General features: G+C 39.8%; 1 protein-coding gene across 6 annotated transcripts in view; it reads left to right on the top strand.

Annotated features, from left to right (window-relative positions):
* Window positions 1–19,454, top strand: part of ANKRD12 (ankyrin repeat domain 12) — a 124,448-nt gene that overhangs the window by 101,313 nt on the left and 3,681 nt on the right. For 4 of the 6 annotated variants that reach the window (XM_056521578.1, XM_056521577.1, XM_056521576.1 and 1 more), the window contains 4 exons: window positions 2,725–2,823; window positions 5,837–5,980; window positions 7,140–7,199; window positions 8,806–8,901. In XM_056521578.1, coding sequence (XP_056377553.1) covers window positions 2,725–2,823; window positions 5,837–5,980; window positions 7,140–7,199; window positions 8,806–8,901 — 399 coding nt within the window. The remainder of the gene's footprint in view (window positions 1–2,724; window positions 2,824–5,836; window positions 5,981–7,139; window positions 7,200–8,805; window positions 8,902–19,454) is intronic. The other 2 variants (XM_056521582.1, XM_056521579.1) reach the window with 1 other exon arrangement.

Below are 19,454 nucleotides of genomic sequence, written 5' to 3'. Positions count from 1 at the left end.
AAAAAAAACAAGACTACATTTTGCCAAAATGAACTGAGGAACTGGGATACGTCTTGGGGACAGATGAGACCAAGATAGAGCTTTTTGGTAAAGCACATCATTCTACTGTTTACCGGAAATGGATTGAGGCGTACAAAGAAAAGAACACAGTACCTACAGTGAAATATGGTGGAGGTTCAATGATGTTTTGGGGTTGTTTTGCTGCCTCTGGCACTGGGTGCCTTAAATGTGTGCCAGGCATCATGAAATCTGAGGATTACCAATGGATTTTGGGTTGCACTGTACAGCCCAGTGTCAGAAAGCTGGGTGTGCATCCGAGGTCTTGGGTCTTCCAGCAGGACAATGACCCCAAACATATGTCAAAAAGCACCCAGAAATGGATGGCAACAAGGCGCTGGAGAGTTCTGAAGTGGCCAGCAATGAGTCCAGATCTAAATCCCATTGAACACCTGTGGAGAGATCTTAAAATTGCTGTTGGGAAAAGGTGCCCTTCCAATAAGAGAGACCTGGAGCAGTTTGCAAAGGAAGACTGGTCCAACATTCCGGCTGAGAGGTGTAAGAAGCTTATTGATGGGTATAGGAAGTGAATGATTTCAGTTATTTTTTCCAAAGGGTGTGCAACCAAATATTAAGTTAAGGATGCCAATAATTTTGTCCAGACCATTTTTAGAGTTTGGTATGACATTATGTCCAATTTGCTTTTTTCCTCTCTTTTTTTGGTTTAGTTACAATACACACAAAGGGGAAAAACATGTGTATAGCAAAACATGTGTTACTGCAATCCTTTTCTGTGAGAAATACTTCATTTTCTAGAAAAAATTTCAGGGGTGCCAACATTTACGGCCATGACTGTATCTGTGGATGAGGCTGTGTTCGGAATTATCCAATCACATATAAACTCATGTTAAATATAAGTCATTACCAAGAACTGGATGTCCCTCCAAAAATTTATGAAAACATGAGAAGAAAACTGGTCTGGAGGCTTCTAAGAGGCCTACTGATGTATTGGAGTATGTTCACGCTGAGGAATTGGAGAGGAATTTCCACGAGTAATTCTGCTTGCTTTTTCCTCTCCAAATCGTTCAGAAGTGAAAACCCCATAGAGCTGTGCAGAATTTCTGCCCCTCAGTTCACACTGAGGAATTTCCTCTAGCAGAATTCTGACGAGGAAGTCTGTTCCGCTTGAAGAAAGAACATGTTCTTTCTTTCAGGCAGAATCAGCGTTGTTCTCCCATAGAGATCAATGTTGTGTTTTTTTTAATTTTTTTTTTGAGTCAGAAGCAGCAGAATTCGTGCGGAATTTCCGCATGGGAAAAAAAAATAAAATTATGAATAGAAATACTTGATACTCCTCCTCCGCATGAAACCTGCATTTCCGCGCTGATTCCACGTGAAATCTCTGTGCGTTCTTGTGGAAAAGTAACAATATTTTGAGGCAGAAAATTTCTGCTTGATTTCCGCCCCAATTCCTCAGTGTAAACATACCCTTAAAGGAATTTCTGGCAAGTACTGGCTGTGTGCTACATGTTGCAACAATCTACTGTATTCTTCATATGAATGGGCTATGTGGTAAGTTATCAACATGGAAGCCTTTTCTTACAAAGAAAATCATCCAAGCCCAGCAGAAGTTTACAAAAACAAAGTCCCCCATAAACATGTAGGAAATGTGTATGATCTGATACAACCACGGTTGAACTTTTGGGCCATAATTCCACAAGGTATGTTAGGTGCAGACACAACACTGCACATCACCTAAACATGGTGTTGGCCGCATCATGCTTTGGGGCTGTTATTCTTTAGCTGGAACTGAGGTCTTAATTAGGGTGGAGGGAATTCTGAACAGTTCCAAATACCAGGCAATTTTGGCACAAAACCTTCGGGCGTTGGAATAATAAAGAGGAAGTTTACCTTTCAGCCCAACAATGACCCAAAGCACAGATACAAATCCACACAAGCTGGTATTCACCTGAAGATTAATGTTTAGCAATGGCCCAGCCAAAGCCCAGATGATTGTGGGGGGGGGTGTCTATCTACGGCTGTATGATGTTTTATTTCTCTATTGTGTTGTAAAAAACATAAGTTATAAATAAATAAGGGTGTGCACCTTTATACACCCAGTGTGTGTGTGTGTGTGTGTGTGTGTCCCCTTCAAATTGTTTTGCAATTGTTCACATTAAAGGTACAGAAAAAAAGTAGTGGAATGATTCATCTTTTTCTCATTCTTTAACATCACAAGAACCTGGCATTTAAAGTGTGTGTAGACTTCTTATACCCACTGTACATAGTATAAATGTGTTGTAAATGTATTCTGCTTATCAGAGGCCTTCAGCACCCTCCTATGGTTGATGGTAATACAGAAGCACACATTATGTGTCTATGTAAGCTCAGTACTTCTCAAGCTGGAGTATGAGTCATATCTCGAAGCTGCTTCCTTTTAGAATTGAGACTTCAATCCGAAAATGTCTGGTTGCAGTGAGCTATAACACGTTTATGCAATTTTCACCTGTTGTTAAATAAACCTTTTTGAAGCTTTAACACTGTGGTTAGAGTCTTACAGAAAGCATGTAACTGTGAAGAAAATGATCATTATTTTATTCCCTTATTTGATTTCCTTATTTGATTTGTGTTAAATATAAGAATTTATGTAAGAGTCTACTTAGCGACACAAACACAAGTTGCATACTATACAGGTGGATTATATTAATGGAGTTTTTTCTATTACAGATTACACCCCCTCCATCCTTGTCTGAACCACTGAAAGAGCTTTTTCGACAGCAAGAGGTTGTACGGATGAAGCTCCGTCTACAGCACAGCATTGAAAGGGTAAGGGGCATTCTCTGCTAAAAAAAACCAAGCAAACAAAGTGCTCTTTAACCTCTTAAGGAGCAAGCCCATTTTGGCCTTAACTCCTTCATGACCCGGGGTTTTTCAGTTTTTTGCACTTTAGTTTTTTCCTCCTTACCTTTAAGAAACCATAACTCTTTCAATTTTGCACCTAAAAATCCATATTATGGCTTATTTTTTTGTGCCTTCAATTCTACTTTGTAATGACATCAGTCATTTTACCCAAAAATCTACAGGGAAACGGAAAATTTTGGAACTTTTGGGCGCTTCCGTTTCTATGCAGTACATTCTTCAGTAAAAATGACACCTTTATCTTTATTCTGTAGGTTCAAATGATTAAAATGATACCCTACTTATATAGGTTTGATTTTGTCGTACTTCTGGAAAAAATCATAACTACATGCAGGAAAATGTATACGTTTAAAATTGTCATCTTCTGACCCCTATAACTTTTTTATTTTTCTGCGTATGGAACGTTATGAGGGCTCATTTTTTGCGCCGTGATCTGAAGTTTTTATTGGTACCATTTTTGTAATGATCAGACTTTTTGATTGCTTTTTATAAAATTTTTTCATGATATAAAAAGTGACCATCAATACGCTATTTAGGAATTTTTTTGCGCGCTCGCCATTGATCATGCAGTTTAATTAATGATATATTTTTATAATTCGGACATTTCCGCATGCGGCAATACCACATATGTTTATTTTTGTTTACATAGTTTTTTTTTTTAATGGGAAAAGGGGGGGGGGGGGGTGATTGAAACTTTTATTAGGGAAGGGGTTAAATGATCTTTATTCACTTTTTTTTCCCCTTTTTTTTATATTTTTTTTGCAATGTTATAGCTCCCATAGGGACCTATAACACTGCACACACTGATCTTTTACATTGATCAATGGTTTCTCATAGGAAGCCATTGATCAATGATTCTGCCGCTTGACTGCTCATGACTGGATCTCAAGCACTGAGCAGTCATTCGGCGATCGGACAGCATGGAGGCAGGTAGGGACTGTCCTGTAAGCTGTTCGGGATGCCGCAATTTAATCGGGGTGATCCCGAACAGCTTCCTGAGCTAACCGACATTTTCACTTACTTTCACTTTAGACGCAGCGTTTAACTTTGAATGCCGCGTCTAAAGGGTTAATAGCGATCAGTGCCGTTCGCTATTAGCCACGGGTCCCGGCCGTTGCTAGGTACCGGGCCCGCATTATAGAATGGGAGCCGACCCATGACGTAGATGTATGTAATGGGTCGGGAAAAGGGTTAAGGACCAGGCCAATTTTTTTTTTTCTTTTTTTGGACTTTCATTTTTTTCCTCCTCCCATTCTAAAAGTCATACCGCTTTCAATTTTGCACCTACAGACCCATATGAGGGATAGTTTTGTGCGTTGCCAATTTTACTTTGCAATGACATCACTTATTTTATAACATAATTTGCAGTGAAACCAAAAAAAATGTGGGGTAAAAAAAAAATAAAAATAAAAGCTATTTTGTAACTTTTGGAGGCTCCCATTTGTATGCAGTGTACTTTTCGGTAAAAAGGACATCTTTTATTCTGTAGGTCCATACAGTTACAAGGATACCCAATTTAGGTTTTATTTTATTTTGCCATGTTGAAAAAAAAATATAACTACATGCACCAAAATTAGTATGCTTAACCCCTTGCCGCAAATGGACGTTCATTAACGGCTATTTGCGGCTCCCGAGGTATGACGCGTGATCAACAGGTGAGCGCGGATCATACCCAGTGGGTCCCGGTTACTATAGGCAATCAGGACCCACGGCTAATGCGGACATCGACAATCGGACTGATGTCCGGCATTAACCCTTGCAGTGGGCATGTCGTGGGCACTCTTCAAACCCTGGTTACTGGACCAGTGCGTACAGGTACGCCCTCGGTCCTTAAAGGGGTAGCCTCTGTGTACGGGGCCCCAGCTCGCTGGCCAGTGCGTGTTGACCACCGCACGAAGCGGCGGCTGACATGCCCCTCAATACATCGCTATGGCAGAGACGGAGATTGCCGAAGTCAGCGCTCCGGCTCCACCATGGAGTTGTATTGGGGGGGCGTGTCATCTGCCGCTTCGTGCGATGGTCAACACCTTTCCGTGTGCTGCTGGGACCCCGTACAGGAGATCGCGGTGGGCCCCAGCGGTCGGACACCCCCCCCCCCCCGCGATCTGAAACTTATCCCCTATCCTTAGCATAGGGGATACGTTTTTCACCACTGGACTACTCCTTTTTAAGTACCAGGACGCAAAGACGTACCTGTACACCCTTCGTCCTAAAGGGGGTTAAATTTTATTCACGTTAACATTGCATATCCCTAAGATAGGGGATAAGTGTCAGAATACAGAGAATCCCACCACTATTACCCATACAATCTCCAGAGTGGGTCCTCCTTTTTTTTTTTTTTATTATGAATTGAGTGGCAAGTCCTTCATGCGTCATTCATTCTCTGTGGGAGCTGCTGAAAGCAATTTAGCATTGTACTTGGCTATCTTCAGTATCTCCATAGACTATACGTGGAGTAGCAGCGCACATGAATGATACGTTGCTCCATTTGTTACAAAATCCTGTGGCCCTATTCTGGAGATCATGGGGGACTTCGCAGTGGACCCCCCACAATCAAACACTCCCTATCATGTGGATAATTTTAGCTCTACCTCTTTAACTAGCTCTACCTCTTTAACTAGCTCTACCACTTTAACTAGCTCTACCTCTTTAACTAGCTCTACCTCTTTAACTAGCTCTACCTCTTTAACTAGCTCTACCTCTTTAACTAGCTCTACCTCTTTAACTAGCTCTACCTCTTTAACTAGCTCTACCTCTTTAACTAGCTCTACCTCTTTAACTAGCTCTACCTCTTTAACTAGCTCTACCTCTTTAACTAGCTCTACCTCTTTAACGCTGGCTAATTTTAACTCTGCCTCTTTAAAGCTACAGATAAAGTCTGCTAACAGATGTACATAAATCTTTTTCTTTTTTACTGTAGGAGAAACTTATCGTTTCCAATGAACAAGAAGTTCTGCGGGTACACTTCCGAGCAGCAAGGACATTGGCCAACCAGTCCCTGCCCTTCAGTGCCTGTACTGTATTACTGGATGCCGAAGTGTATAATGTCCCGCAGGAATCTCAGGTAAACAAACTGTACAATTAATTTATCTTAACTTGGTAATATTTTAAACTGCCCTTCCCTCCATTACTGACAGATTATGTGCAGTTCAGGTTCATATTACGTATAGGCAGCACCCAATAGCAAATAATTATTCAGCTGCATTTAAAATCCAGACAGCTTGTTGTTGTACGACTGATATGTTATGTTAATAGTAGAACCTAGTTATCCCACCAGTACACTGAACTTAAAGGAAATCTAGCAGAGGAAATGTTTAGTATACAGTGTGATATATATAGATAGATAGAGATAAAGAGATATATATATACAAAATCAGTATTGAGCAAAGTGGATCAGGAAATATAAATAGATCAGAAGAGGGATTATGGCAATCATTGTAACCATTTATGTGCCTAATAGTCAATTGCTCAGCGGTAATTGTGCCACATCCTCCATTTTTTAAGGTCTCTTCTTCAATTCCACATGTGTATTGGTTCTTCTCTTTTGGTTTAGAGTGACTGTCTCACCACAGATAAAACCACAGCAGAGGTCTGATGTATGTTGCAGGTCTGGCTCTCAAGACTGCTTATTTAGTAGGTCATATGGCAAGTCCAATGACTGTGAATAAGAGCTACTACTTGTTAGTGGCTGTCTGCTCTATTTCATAAAGGTTGGGTCCCAAGTAGGAATCAACCTTTATGGTGTCCATGTGCATTATTGGGACATATGGGCAGGGGTTGTTGAGACAAACTCTTCAGAGGAATCTAAACATATGACTACAACAGTTTGCCAGCAGTATTTAAAGCACCAGTTTCATAGGCAACATAGTCTCAAAATAGACTGTTTAACAAACAAAAAGTGTCATGTAAAATGAAAGATGTATTTTTTTTTTTTTTCAGTCAGAATGAATTGCAGTGCTTCAGAGATTCTGTGGTTCTCCATATTTTACTTTTGATTAAAAAAAACATTGATTATTTTTTTTTTTATTATTAAATACGGCTTGTTTTGCATTATCTTCACATAGAATCTTAAAATGCTAAAATACTCATCCTGAAATTCTTGTTGGATTTAAATGATGGCAACAATATTTTTAAATGTGACAAGCAGAATGAGATTGTAATAAGTCAGAAAGTGTGTTCAACTGGGCCAAAAATTACTTTCCATCAATCTTTCTCCAAAATAGATAACCACAGGACAGTTTTACAGTGGCGTACGTGATGTGGATGAAAAGAGAAAAGTAAAGGTAATTCATTAACACCATTCTAAACAAGCCATACTGGTGCTTTAAATAAATGCTTGCGATTGGGCAGAAATTACACTAGCTGGGTATGAATTATGACAGAGACGACAGATAGTTACCAAGATGTGTTATTTGTTTTTTTTAAATGACATTGATAAAATGTTCGGCATTACAAGGAGACTGTAACCAGCAACCTTACAAGCTTTATTATATTATCTTTAATTTTATTTTTTTACATTTGCGCAGTTTGTATTTTAAGTGTTCTGTCATTTATTCTCTTTGCAATACAAGCTGTTAAACAGTTGAATTCCAGTGGAACACTGCCACCCACTGGACACTTTTGGTAATATATACAGCTATAAAACAAGTGCTCTATCGAATAGGATTACATTCATTGATGCTTATACCTGTCTCTGCATTTATTCGAAGATTTTACACTTTTCTTGCCAACTTTTTTTATTTTTTTATTAGTGCCTTTTATTTCAATAAAGTTTGGATTAAAACTGGCATATGGAACCCCCCTTAAAACAAATCTCTACCTTGTGTAAATCCTATTGGTACATATTAATAGTGGAGAGAAAAATGCAGTGTGAACTAAGCCTTATTATGGTCCGTTACACAACAGACCTAACATCATTTACTTATGCCTTTTAGGAGTAGAGCAGAGCATTTAAGTAATTAAATGAGTAATACTTTCCAGACCTGTTAATCGTAAGTTCCGAGGTCTTATGTACAGGTCAATCCGGCTGAAAGGCACAAATAAAGTGTGTTTTTCATTCGACTGCAATAATACCTCTTAATAATATAGGCAGTTTGTTTTAGATATTTAAAGGCAATATTAGATGCCCAAACATGGTTTTTCTCTGATCGGTTTCAGTTTTCGGATTGTATTTTTTCACCCTTTTTGTACATCATTTATGGTAGCAGCCATCTCGCCTGAGCTGTTTTTAAACAGCACTTAGAGACATGCTTTACAGCAAGCCCTGTGGAGCTAGGAAACCATAGACAGGAGCTGTCCTATTGACATGAATGGTAAAGGTTTCTGGGCATATTCTGTGATCTTTGCACAGGTCATTTCACAAGGAAAGGGAAGACTGTCTGTAATGGTAACTGCTGTAAGGACACTGCTGGAGAGTGATCTGTACAGAACAAGAAGTCTCAGCTTGATATAAGGCTTGGTCTTCAGAAAAATTCAGGGTTATCTTAAAATATAGATAGCAATATAGTAATAAAATAAGCAATTCTTAGTAAATGTTTAACATGAAAACTTAGACTGTGCAAAATTCACAAATTTTCAAACATTTTCGCACAGTGTACAGCATTGAATCTGAGAGAAAATAAGATAAAAAGTAATAAAAAAAAATATATATGTATATATAGATAAATATAACAAACAATGCAAGTTCTGCCTCATTTTCTTCAGTGTTCAGAAGGCAGCAGTGTTGTATTTCAGTGCAATAGACTAATGTAAAATTGTATCAATAAGTAAATGAAAAATGGTATCCTGTATTATACTGTAGCTGAAATTGTGTGATCTGTAAGAGAATGTACACTTTCCCCTTTTGTACTCCGATTATTTAATTCATACATCATTCTTTTCTGTTTGCAGACAGAAGATGGAAAAGCATCTGTACGGGACCGGTTTAATGCCAGGCAGTTTATGTCTTGGCTTCATGATGTCGATGATAAATTCGATAAGTTAAAGGTGTGCTACAGTATTTTTTATATTTTTTTTGTTTTATTGAAAAGGTAACAACCATCAACCTTGCAGTTACATACATAATCAGTAAATACCAGCTAAATCATAGTGCAACCACATTTGAGTTACAATAGGGAGCAACTGTAAGCAGACCAGAAATCTTACATGGAAATAGAACTACATCGATCGAAACAACATTAAAAAAAAGGTAGAGAATTACCTAAACAGTTAAACTTTTAAGCAGGTATGCCATATAGAACAACAGACATTAGCAGAGTCTCGGAAGTTGTAGCATCTCCAACATCGTACTGCACCACAGAGCAAGGGACATATAAATAACATATGAACCGGACAGGCACTGACATGAGTATAGATCATATAATGGAAATAAAGGAAAAAAAATTGGGAAAATGTATCAGCCTCTTAAGGGGCTCCTAGAATTGGTCATGAAATAGGAACATCGAGTCAGGGGAGAAGAGCACCATGCACCCCACACCTAAATAAATTTGGCAGGGCATTTCCTGGGCTTGTTCACCAAGTGAGAGAATGGGATGATAGCATTAATCAGGGCACTCCACCGAGTCATAGTAGGGGGTCTCAGATCCATCCAGCGGAGAGCTACAACCTTCCTAGCCAAGAACAAGGATTCTCTCCAAAATCTTCTAGTATGATGCGTCCACACCTCCTCATTAAGTACACCAAATATACAGACTAAAGGGTCAAGCGGAGGAGGGGGTTGCACAAGTGCTGCCAGAAGTCAAAGGACTGCCATTCAGAAATCAACAATGTAAGGGCACGCCCACCAGAGGTGCCAAATATCGCCCCGAGCCCCACTGCAAAGGTGGCAGGCATCAGAAGCCGATCTACCCATTCTGTGCAACCTTATGGGAGTGATGTAACTATTATGTATAATATTCAATTGAATTACTTTATTGTTGGCAGCCGGGGACACTAACATATGAGAAGATAGAATCTCCTCCCAATCATCATCTGTAAGAGTAGGGATATACGACTGCCAATACCCGACTGCAGGCAACTGCACCTGTGAGTTCTTGGCATGTTAAAGATGAGTATAGAGGATGGACACAAGACAGCGAGGATCCGGAGACTTCAAGACCCCAATCAGTGGGAATTCAGAAATGGAAGAGAGGCACCCACCGGGAACTGAATATTAAGAGCGTGACATAATTGTAAATACTTAAAGAAGCACTGTCTTGTGATGTTGTGTATAGCCTGTAGTTGCTCAAAGGAGCGCAGCACGTTATCAGCATATAGATGGTGTAGAGTGAGTACTCCAGCATTTTGCCAGAAGACAGGATCAAGAGTGTTGTTCAGATGTGTGAAACTGGGGTTATGCCATAGCGGGGTATCTGAGGGTATATCTAAATAATGATGTACAAACTTAGCAGCCCACCAAACTTGAATGGCCAGCTTATGAAGGGCAAGAAGATCTGGCCACCCATAGTTGGACTTTCTAAGACAAGCCATAGGGACATAGCGAGATAGGGACTGTTCGGCGTCCGGCATTGCGTCATCCAGAACCCAGTGTCTGATGTATCTAAGTTGACAAGCCAGATAACATAAGTAGTAGTCCGGCAGTGACATACCAGCCTCCGACTTTGGACGTTGAAGGGTAGTAAGGCGATTTTTAGATCTATTAGGTACCCAGATAAAAAGAGACAAAAGAGGGTGCAAGGCATTAAAAAATGATTTGGGCACTGGGACTGAGGCATGTTCTAAAGCTAAAGGCACTTAGGCAATATTAGTTTTATGACATTAATGCGGCCAGAAACCGCGAGTGGCATTGTCCCCCATATGCGGAACTTATTCCGAACATGCGGTCAAAGGGTAAGAATATTAGTAGCCAGATCAAGGGATGAATTCCTATTTATATGCTATTTAAACTCTTACACCACCGGAAGTCCACACATCATAGTACGCCAGCTCTTGTCGATTAACGGCATGATTGCTGATTTGGTCCAAATGATGAAGAGACCAGAGAAATAACCGAAGCGGTCCATTAAATCAATAACATGAGGTAGTTTTTGGGTTGGGTTAGAGAGAAATAGAACCATGTCATCAGCATATAACCCGATACGCTCCTCCCTTCCTCCTAGAGGCATCCCAAGGTAGTCAGGATCCTGCCAGACACTCAAAGCAAGGAGCTCCACCACAAACAGGAGCGGGGACAGAAGGCACCCCTGCCACGGCCCAAGGCAAACTGGAGAGAACAGAATACCGTTCACAAGCACCTGAGCCCTAGGATGCCTATACAGGATAGAGACCCATTTCCTAAAGTTGGGGCCAAACCAAAACCTAGAAAGTACTTCAAGAAGGTAACCCCATTCCACAGAATCCAATGCTGTTCCCACCTGGACCACCGTCTGAACTCTGCGTATATTATCCTAGGTGGGCTTTCCTGGCATAAAGCATGTCTGGTCACTGTGGATGATAGTAAGAATAACACGGTTTAGTCGGTTGGCTAGAATTTTGGTCTAAATTTTGTAATCCAAATTTAGCAGGGAGATTGGTCTATAAGAACCGCACTCCAGTGGATCCTTGTCCAGCTTCAATAATACAATAGTAACATCATAGAGTGACTCGGGGAGTACACCCTCCACGAACGTGTCTTGGTACATATGCAGAAGAGGAGGAAGGAGCACCTCCGCATACCTAAGGTAAATCTCCAACGGAAGGCCATCAGGGCCCGGAGACTTACCCTCAGTCATATTAAAGAGATCCTCCTGTATTTCCAATAGCGTGATTGGGGCATCTAAAAATTCACGGTCCTCCACTGACAGTGGGGAAGGAGACTACATCCAAGTAGGACTACAGCTGAGGATTATCATACCGAACCTGGGAGGAATATAGATGTGCATAAAGAGGAAAAACGGAGAGCCAAATCTTCATTACCTATGAGAAGGGACCCATGTGAGCCCTAAGCTTAAGGATTGGTGAGGTCAACGAATTCTGGCGCACTATATGGGCCAACAGTTTACTGGATTGATTCTTGTGTTCAAAATAAAACTGTTTAGTAAAGAATCATTTCCTGTTTGCTTTTTCGTGAAGATGCAGCATATATTGACGACCCTCAGACAACCAAGGCAGCCATGTTGGCCTCAGATGGATCCGCAACATACCACTCTTTAAGGGCCGAACAACTCTGTTCTAATTCCTCCTCCCTCCTGTAGGTAGATCTTATGATGAAGGGAATAGTCGACCTTAAACAGCCCTCAGGTAGGCCTTCAACATCTCCCAAACCAGCATAGGTGAACTACCGGGTATGTTAGCCTGAAGAAAAACCTGTAGCTAGTCTGCGGTTCGATCATTAGGACCAATAAGATCCAACCAAAAAGGATGGATCTTTTAGCGACTCAGTGTTCCAGAATTGGCCAAAGAGATATCAAGCAAAAGGGGAGAATGATCTGAAATCGCTCGGGGCTCATAGGAGACGTCCGAGACCTGAGAGTTTAGAACAGAGTTACCACAAGCAGAGTCAACTGTGGACAGTGCGTTTCTACCCTATGTATGACAGGAGTATTTTTTAGACACCGGAAACCTCAGTCTAAAAAAAATATCAATCCATCCCACCTCGGTAAGGAATTGAGAGAGTGGAGTGCTGGTAGCATTTGCGAACTGGGTCAGGGGGACAACCCTAGGGCTGTGTCTATCCATTAACGGGTGTGGGACCATCTGCACAAAACACACGCAGACGGGTATCCCGCGGCAAACATACAGTAGGGATCAAAACTTCGGGCATCCCAGGTAAAAAATTGTATTAATGTACATAAAGAAGCCAAAGAAAGATGGAAAAATCTCCAAAAGGCATCAAATTACAGATTAGACATTCTTATAATATGTCAATAAAAGTTAGATTTTATTTCCATCATTTACACTTTCAAAATAACAGAAAACTAAAAAAATGGCATCTACAAAAGTTTGGGCACCCTGCAGAGTTAATATCTTGTACTGCCCCTTTGGCAAGTATCACAGCTTGTAATGCTTTTTGTAGCCAGCCAAGAGTCTTTCAATTCTTGTTTGAGGTATCTTTGCCCATTCTTCCTTACAAAAGTTTTCCAGTTCTTTGAGATTTCTGGGCTGTCTGTCACGCACTGCTCTTTTAAGGTCTATCCATATATTTTTAATTATGGTGAGGTCAGGAGATTGTGAAGGCAATGGCAAAACCTTCAGTTTACGCCTCTTGATGTAATCTCCTATGGATTTCGAGGTGTGTTTAGGATCATTATCCATTTGTAGAAGCCATCCTCTCTTTAACTTCAGCTTTTTCACAGATGGCATCAAGTTAGCATCCAAAATTTGCTGAAATTTTATTGAATCCATTTTTCCTTCTACTTGTGAAATGTTCCCTGTGCCACTGGCTGCAATACAACCCCAAAGCATGATTGATCCACCCCCATGCTGAACAGTTGGACAGAGGTTCTTTTCATTAAATTCTGTTCCTTCTTCTCCAAACGTACCTTTGCTCATTCCGGACAAAAAGTTCAATTTTAACCTAATCAGTCCACAGAACTTGTTTCAAAAATGCACCAGGCTTGTCTATATGTTCATTTGCAAAGTTCAAACGCTGATTTTTGTGGTGAGGACGTAGAAGATGTTTTCTTCTGATGACTCTTCCATGAAGACCATATTTGTACAAGTATCTCTTTATAGTGGAATAGTGTACCATAACTCCAGTGTCTGCCAGATCTTTCTGGAGGAATTGTGCAGTCAAACGTGGGTTTTGAATTGTTTTTCTCACAATCCTGTGAGCTGTTCTGTCTGATATTTTTCTTGGTCTTCCAGATCTTGCTTTAACTTCCACTGTTCCTGATGACTGCCATTTCTTAATTACATTCCATACAGAGGATATTGACATCTGAAAATGTTTCGCAATCTTCTTTATAGCCTTCTCCAGCTTTGTGAGCGTCAACTATTTTTAGTTTCAGATTTCTAGACAACTGCTTAGTAGAACCCATGGTGCTGATTGTTGGGGCAAGGTCAGATGAGTCTGGGCATTTAAAACCTTTAAGATTGACATCACCTGGTCTTCCCAGATGATGATTGAGAACAATTCATGACACTGGCAGGTCTCAGCTTTGCAAAGGGGGCAGTGCATGCTATAAATTCTGCAGGGTGCCCAAACTTTTGCAGATGCCATTTTTTTTTTTGTTTTCTGTTATTTTGAAAAGAATGTCTAATCTGTAATTTGATGCCTTTTGGAGATTTTTCCATCTTTCCTTGGCTTCTTTATGCACATTAATAAAAATTTTTACCTGGGGTCCCCACTGTAACAGTGAGGTACAAGACCTCCAGAGAGAAGGGGGGGAGGGTTATAGATGAATAAAAACACAAATTGAACGTTATTCAGAAATGAATGCACAAATATGTATCTACCAGAAGGGTCGTCCTTGCAGACAGTAAACTGCTCCCACCTCACCATAAGACTATCCAGGACAGTCACACCCCTGGAAAAGGACGTGTGATATGGGTGCTGCGACCACTGAACCCAAGGCCTTTGATAACTGATTAGCTCTGTCAGGAGTGAGATGTGTTTCCTGTAATGCAATGATATTTGGGTGGTACCTCCTAATGTGGGGAAAAAAATCAGAGCCATTTTCTGTGGGGTGCGGGCTCCCCTGATGTTCCAGGACATTACTCGAATATCTGCCATGACCCAAAATCAGAAAAAATAGGAAATGTCAGCACCTGTTCGAGAAGTAATAACAATAATAGGTTATAAAACAGTGAAGATACATGTGGTACATAGTAGTGCATACATTTAGGTGAGAGATGCTGGAGATATACAGCAACAACATAGCAAACCCACCCCAAATTGTGGGATACATAAAACAAGTAGAAGATATGATAACAAAAACTGATCAAAGTATGCATCAGAGGTGCGTTACAGTTTTCTTACTGCTATCCAGCTGTGCCATTCACAGTTTATCTTGTCTGCTATCTACAGACCCCCTCAAAATCTAAATGAAATTCCCTGGAGTATGAACCTTTTATTCCTAGAAATTAAAGTGACTATGTGATATTGAAGTACAAAGCTGTTGGGATTTGGCTGCTTTCAAACCATGTTTTAAACACATACAGTTGTGTTGTGTGTTTATTTTGAGAAAAATGCTATTCTCAACTGTATGCAGAAATGTTTGTATTAGTAGACCATACACTCACACAGATCTGTGTGTAAAAAAACACAATATTATAAGATAAGCATATATGTCCTTGCTATTGAATAGCCAGTGATATGCAACTTGTCAAAGGTTCACATTGCAGAGGTTCTTTTAAAATAGACTATTACATGGAGGGATGACCATTTAAGGTATGTGTGGTTCAGAACATATTTGTGAATTACTTCATTTTCCAAAAATGATGCTTTGCCTCAGAAAAACATCTGAACATTATTGGCCACAGGGTGTCTCCCTTCTCTGCAATCTGGTGTTTAATGCGTGTTGAGAAAATCTGTCTCTAGTAAGAGCTAGATCAGGATGCAACAGGATTTTTGCCCCGTATGCTGTTTTCCACCGGACCTAAAACCGTGGTCCACCACGCTTTTAGGTCCAGTGGGAAAACCGCATACGGGGCAAAAGTGAGCCAACCGGAGTCAGGTTTTCGCTCCAGTCGGCTCATTGAAATTAATTACATACGGGTGGCATATGGCAGGGATACAGGTCGCCCGGTTTTAGCCCCCCCCCCCCCCCAGCCGTATGCGGTCCCGTATGGCTGAAAACATGGCGTGAACCCAGCCTAACACTGCAAAAAAAAGTGTGATAAGTTAATAAAGATCATTTAACGCCCTTCCCTAATAAAAGGTAAGAATCACACCCCCTTTTCCCATTTAAGAAAAAAAACAAAAACCTGTGTAAATAAAAATAAACATGTGGTATTGCCGTGTGTGGAAATGTCCGAACTATAAATATATCGTTAATTAAACCGCACGGTCAGTGGCATACGTGGAAAAAAAATTCCAAAGTCCAAAATAGCTTATTTTTGGTCACTATTTGTATCCTGAAAAAAATGAATAAAAAGCAATCAAAAAAGTCTGATCAATACAAAAATGGTACCGCTAAAAACTTCAGATCACGGCACAAAATATGAGCCCTGATACCGCCCCGTACACAGAAAAATAAGTTATAGGGGTCAAAAGATGACAATTTTGAACGTATTCATTTACGTGCATGTAGTTATGATTTTTTCCAGAAGTAATACAAAATCAAATCTATATAAGTAGGGTATCATTTTAATCGTATGGACCTACAGAATAAAGAAAAGGTGTCCTTTTTTTACCAAAAAATGCACTGCGCAGAAACGGAAGCCCCCAAAAGTTACAAAATTGCATTTTTCTTCAATTTTGTTGCACAATGAGATTTTTGGGTAAAATTGCTAATGTCACAAGTACAATTGGTGGCACAAAAAACAAGCCATAATATGGAATTTTAGGTGCAAAATTGAAAGGGTTATGATTTTTAAAGGGTAAGGAGGAAAAAACAAAAGTGCAAAAAACTGAAAAACCCTGAGTCCTTAAGGGGTTAAACTATGGCATACTTTAAACAATGATCGTTCACTTTATGGCCACGTTCACACACTGGCTAAGTTATCAAATTGTGTGAGAGAAACTGGAGAGATTTTGCTCATAACAACCAATCATAGCCATGTATATTTTGGTGTGGAATGTGTGTGTAGTCTGCATTGAAATCCACTGCAAACCTCTGTACAAGCTATAGGTAATTTAAAATATGCATAAAAAAGTGATATGTCCTTGCAGTATTCTAAAAAAATATATATATATAAATAAATATATATCTCAATATACTATAATAAAAATATATGGTTTTTTGTTAGTGACAAATACCGTAGTAAACAAATGCATTTTACATGATTCTTAACCCCTCTGGAACCAAGAGCGTACCTGTACGCCCTTGTCCCGCTCCCCTTCTATGACGCGGGGTCACGGGCTGACCCCGCATCATAGCGAAGTAGTCCCGAGGGCTATCAGCAACCGATCAAGGTGATGTCCTGCATTAACCCCTTAGACGCCACGATCAAAGTTGATTGCGGAGCCGATCGGGACCACCGCAGTGAAACCGCGATGTCCCAATCAGCTTAGAGGACAGTGGGAGGGCCTTTACCTGCCTCCTTGCCGTCCAATCGTTGCTAGGATGCTCCAGCAGGCTGGAGCGATCGAGCACCGATAACACTGATCAATGCTATGCTATGGCATAGCATTGAACAGTCTATGCAACCAGAAGATTGCATGTAATAGTCAGTGTGTGTAATAAAAAATAAAAAAAAGTAAATAAATGTGAATTAACCCCTTCCCTAATAAAAGTTTGAATCACCCCCCCCCCCCCCCTTCCCATTTAACCCCATAAGGACCAGGGTTTTTTCCGTTTTTGCACTTTCATTTTTTCCTCCCTACCTTTAAAAAATCATAACTCTTTCAATTTTGCACCTAAAAATCCATATTATGGCTTATTTTTTGCAACACCAATTCTTCTTTGTAATGACATCAGTCATTTACCCAAAAATCTACAGCGAAAAGGGAAAAAAAATCATTGTGAGACAAAATTGAAAAAACAAATGCAATTTTGTAACTTTTGGGGGCTTCGGTCTCTAAGCCGTAAATTTTTCGGTAAAAATGACACCTTTTCTTTATTCTATAGGTCCATACAATTAAAATGATACCCTACTTATATAGGTTTGATTTTGTCGTAGTTCTGAAAAAAATCATAACTATATGCAGGAAAATGTATACGTTTTAAAATTGTCATCTTCTGACCCCTATAACTTTTATTTTTCTGCATATGGGGCAGTATGAGGGCAAATTTTTTGTGCCTTGATCTGAAGTTTTTAGCGGTACCATTTTTGTATTGATTGGACTTATTGATCGCTTTTAACTCATTTTTTCATGATATAAAAAGTGACCAAAAATACACTATTTTAAACTTTGGAATTTTTTTGCGCATACGCCATTGACCGTGCGGTTTAATGATATATTTTTATAATTCGGATATTTCCGCACGCGGCGATACCACATAGGTTTTATTTAATTTTTTTTTTTTTATTGGGAAAAGGGGGGTGATTCAAACTTTTATTTGGAGGGGTTAAATGACCTTTTATTCACTTTTTCCACTTTCTTTTTTCCACTTTTTTTTGCAGTATTATAGCTCCCATAGGGAGCTATAACACTGCACACACTGATCTCTTACCTTGTTCAATGGTTTCTCATAGGAAACCATTGATCATGATTCTGCCGCTTGACTGCTCATGCCTGGCTCTCAGGCACTGAGCAGTCATTCGCCGATCGGACACCAGGAGGCAAGGTAGGAGACCCTCCTCGTGTCCCAGGGCTGTCCGTTTCGCCGCGGCGATCCCAAACAGCCCCCTGAGCTAACCGGCAGTGATTTACTTTCACTTTACATGCGGCTTTCAAAGTTGTCTAAAGGGTTAATAGCGCACAGCACCGCAATCAGTGCTGCGCGCTATTAGCCCCTGGTCCCGGCCGTGGCCCCGCGTTATAGAAAGGGAAAGGACTCAGGACGTACCGGTACGTCCTTGGTCTTTAAGAGGTTAAAAAAAATAATAATAAAATATGTAAACTAAAATAAACAAACATGTGGTACCGGCACATCCAAAGTCCAAAATTGTGTATTTTTGGTCACTTTGTATACACTAAAAAAAAATGTATAAAAAGCAAACAAAGTCCCATTAAAACAAAAATGAGATGACGACAAATTTTGGTACATGTAGTTAAATTATTTTAAAGTAGTAAAATAAAATGAAACCTATATAAATTAGGTATCCTTGTGGCTGTATGGAACTACAGAATAAAGATATGGTGTCATTTTACAGAAAAGTGCACTGTGTAGAATCGGAAGCCCAAAAATGTACAGTTTTTTTCTGGATTTTCCGTAGATTGTGTGGTGAAATGATTGATGGTATTACAAATTAAAATTGGTGGCACAAAAAAACAAGCCCTCATATGGGTCTTTAGGTGGAAAGTGATAGGATTTTTAGAGGAAAAAACAAAAGTGCAAAAATGAGAACTTGTGGTCCTGAAGGGGTTAAAAGGGCAGGATACAATTGCATCAACCTTTCAGCAGGAACAGATCTGTAAAGATTTTAGGCTGCATAACTTGATTGATAGATTATGACAAGTTAATATATCAATAAAGTTATGCAGCTTAAAATCTTTATATCTGTTCCTGCTGAAAGGTTGATGCAATTATATCCTGTCTTTTCAATCCTAAATGAGCTAATGCTGCTACATTTGTCCTACATGTTTTCTGATACACTGGTCCAGATTTACCAATCTGCCTGAAAATGAAACTCTCTAGTTTTGCCTAAAGCAACAAAACACAGTTCATTTTACCAGAGCTTGTTAGGATATGAAAGCTTGGCTGTGATTGGTTGTCATGGGGCAAAACCAGACACTTATCATTTCAGGAAGATTGATAAATCTGGGCAAAAAGTTATGCATTCAGGAAAGAGACATGTATGTTTCTGTATTTGTTAGGAAATCCTATTTTTCAATACATATCTACAGTGGACAC

The sequence above is a fragment of the Hyla sarda genome, chromosome 5, assembly GCF_029499605.1.
Source record: "Hyla sarda isolate aHylSar1 chromosome 5, aHylSar1.hap1, whole genome shotgun sequence".
Classification (NCBI taxonomy): domain Eukaryota; kingdom Metazoa; phylum Chordata; class Amphibia; order Anura; family Hylidae; genus Hyla; species Hyla sarda.
Note: the sequence above shows the minus strand (reverse complement) of the source record. Positions and strands in the feature narration are given on the sequence as shown.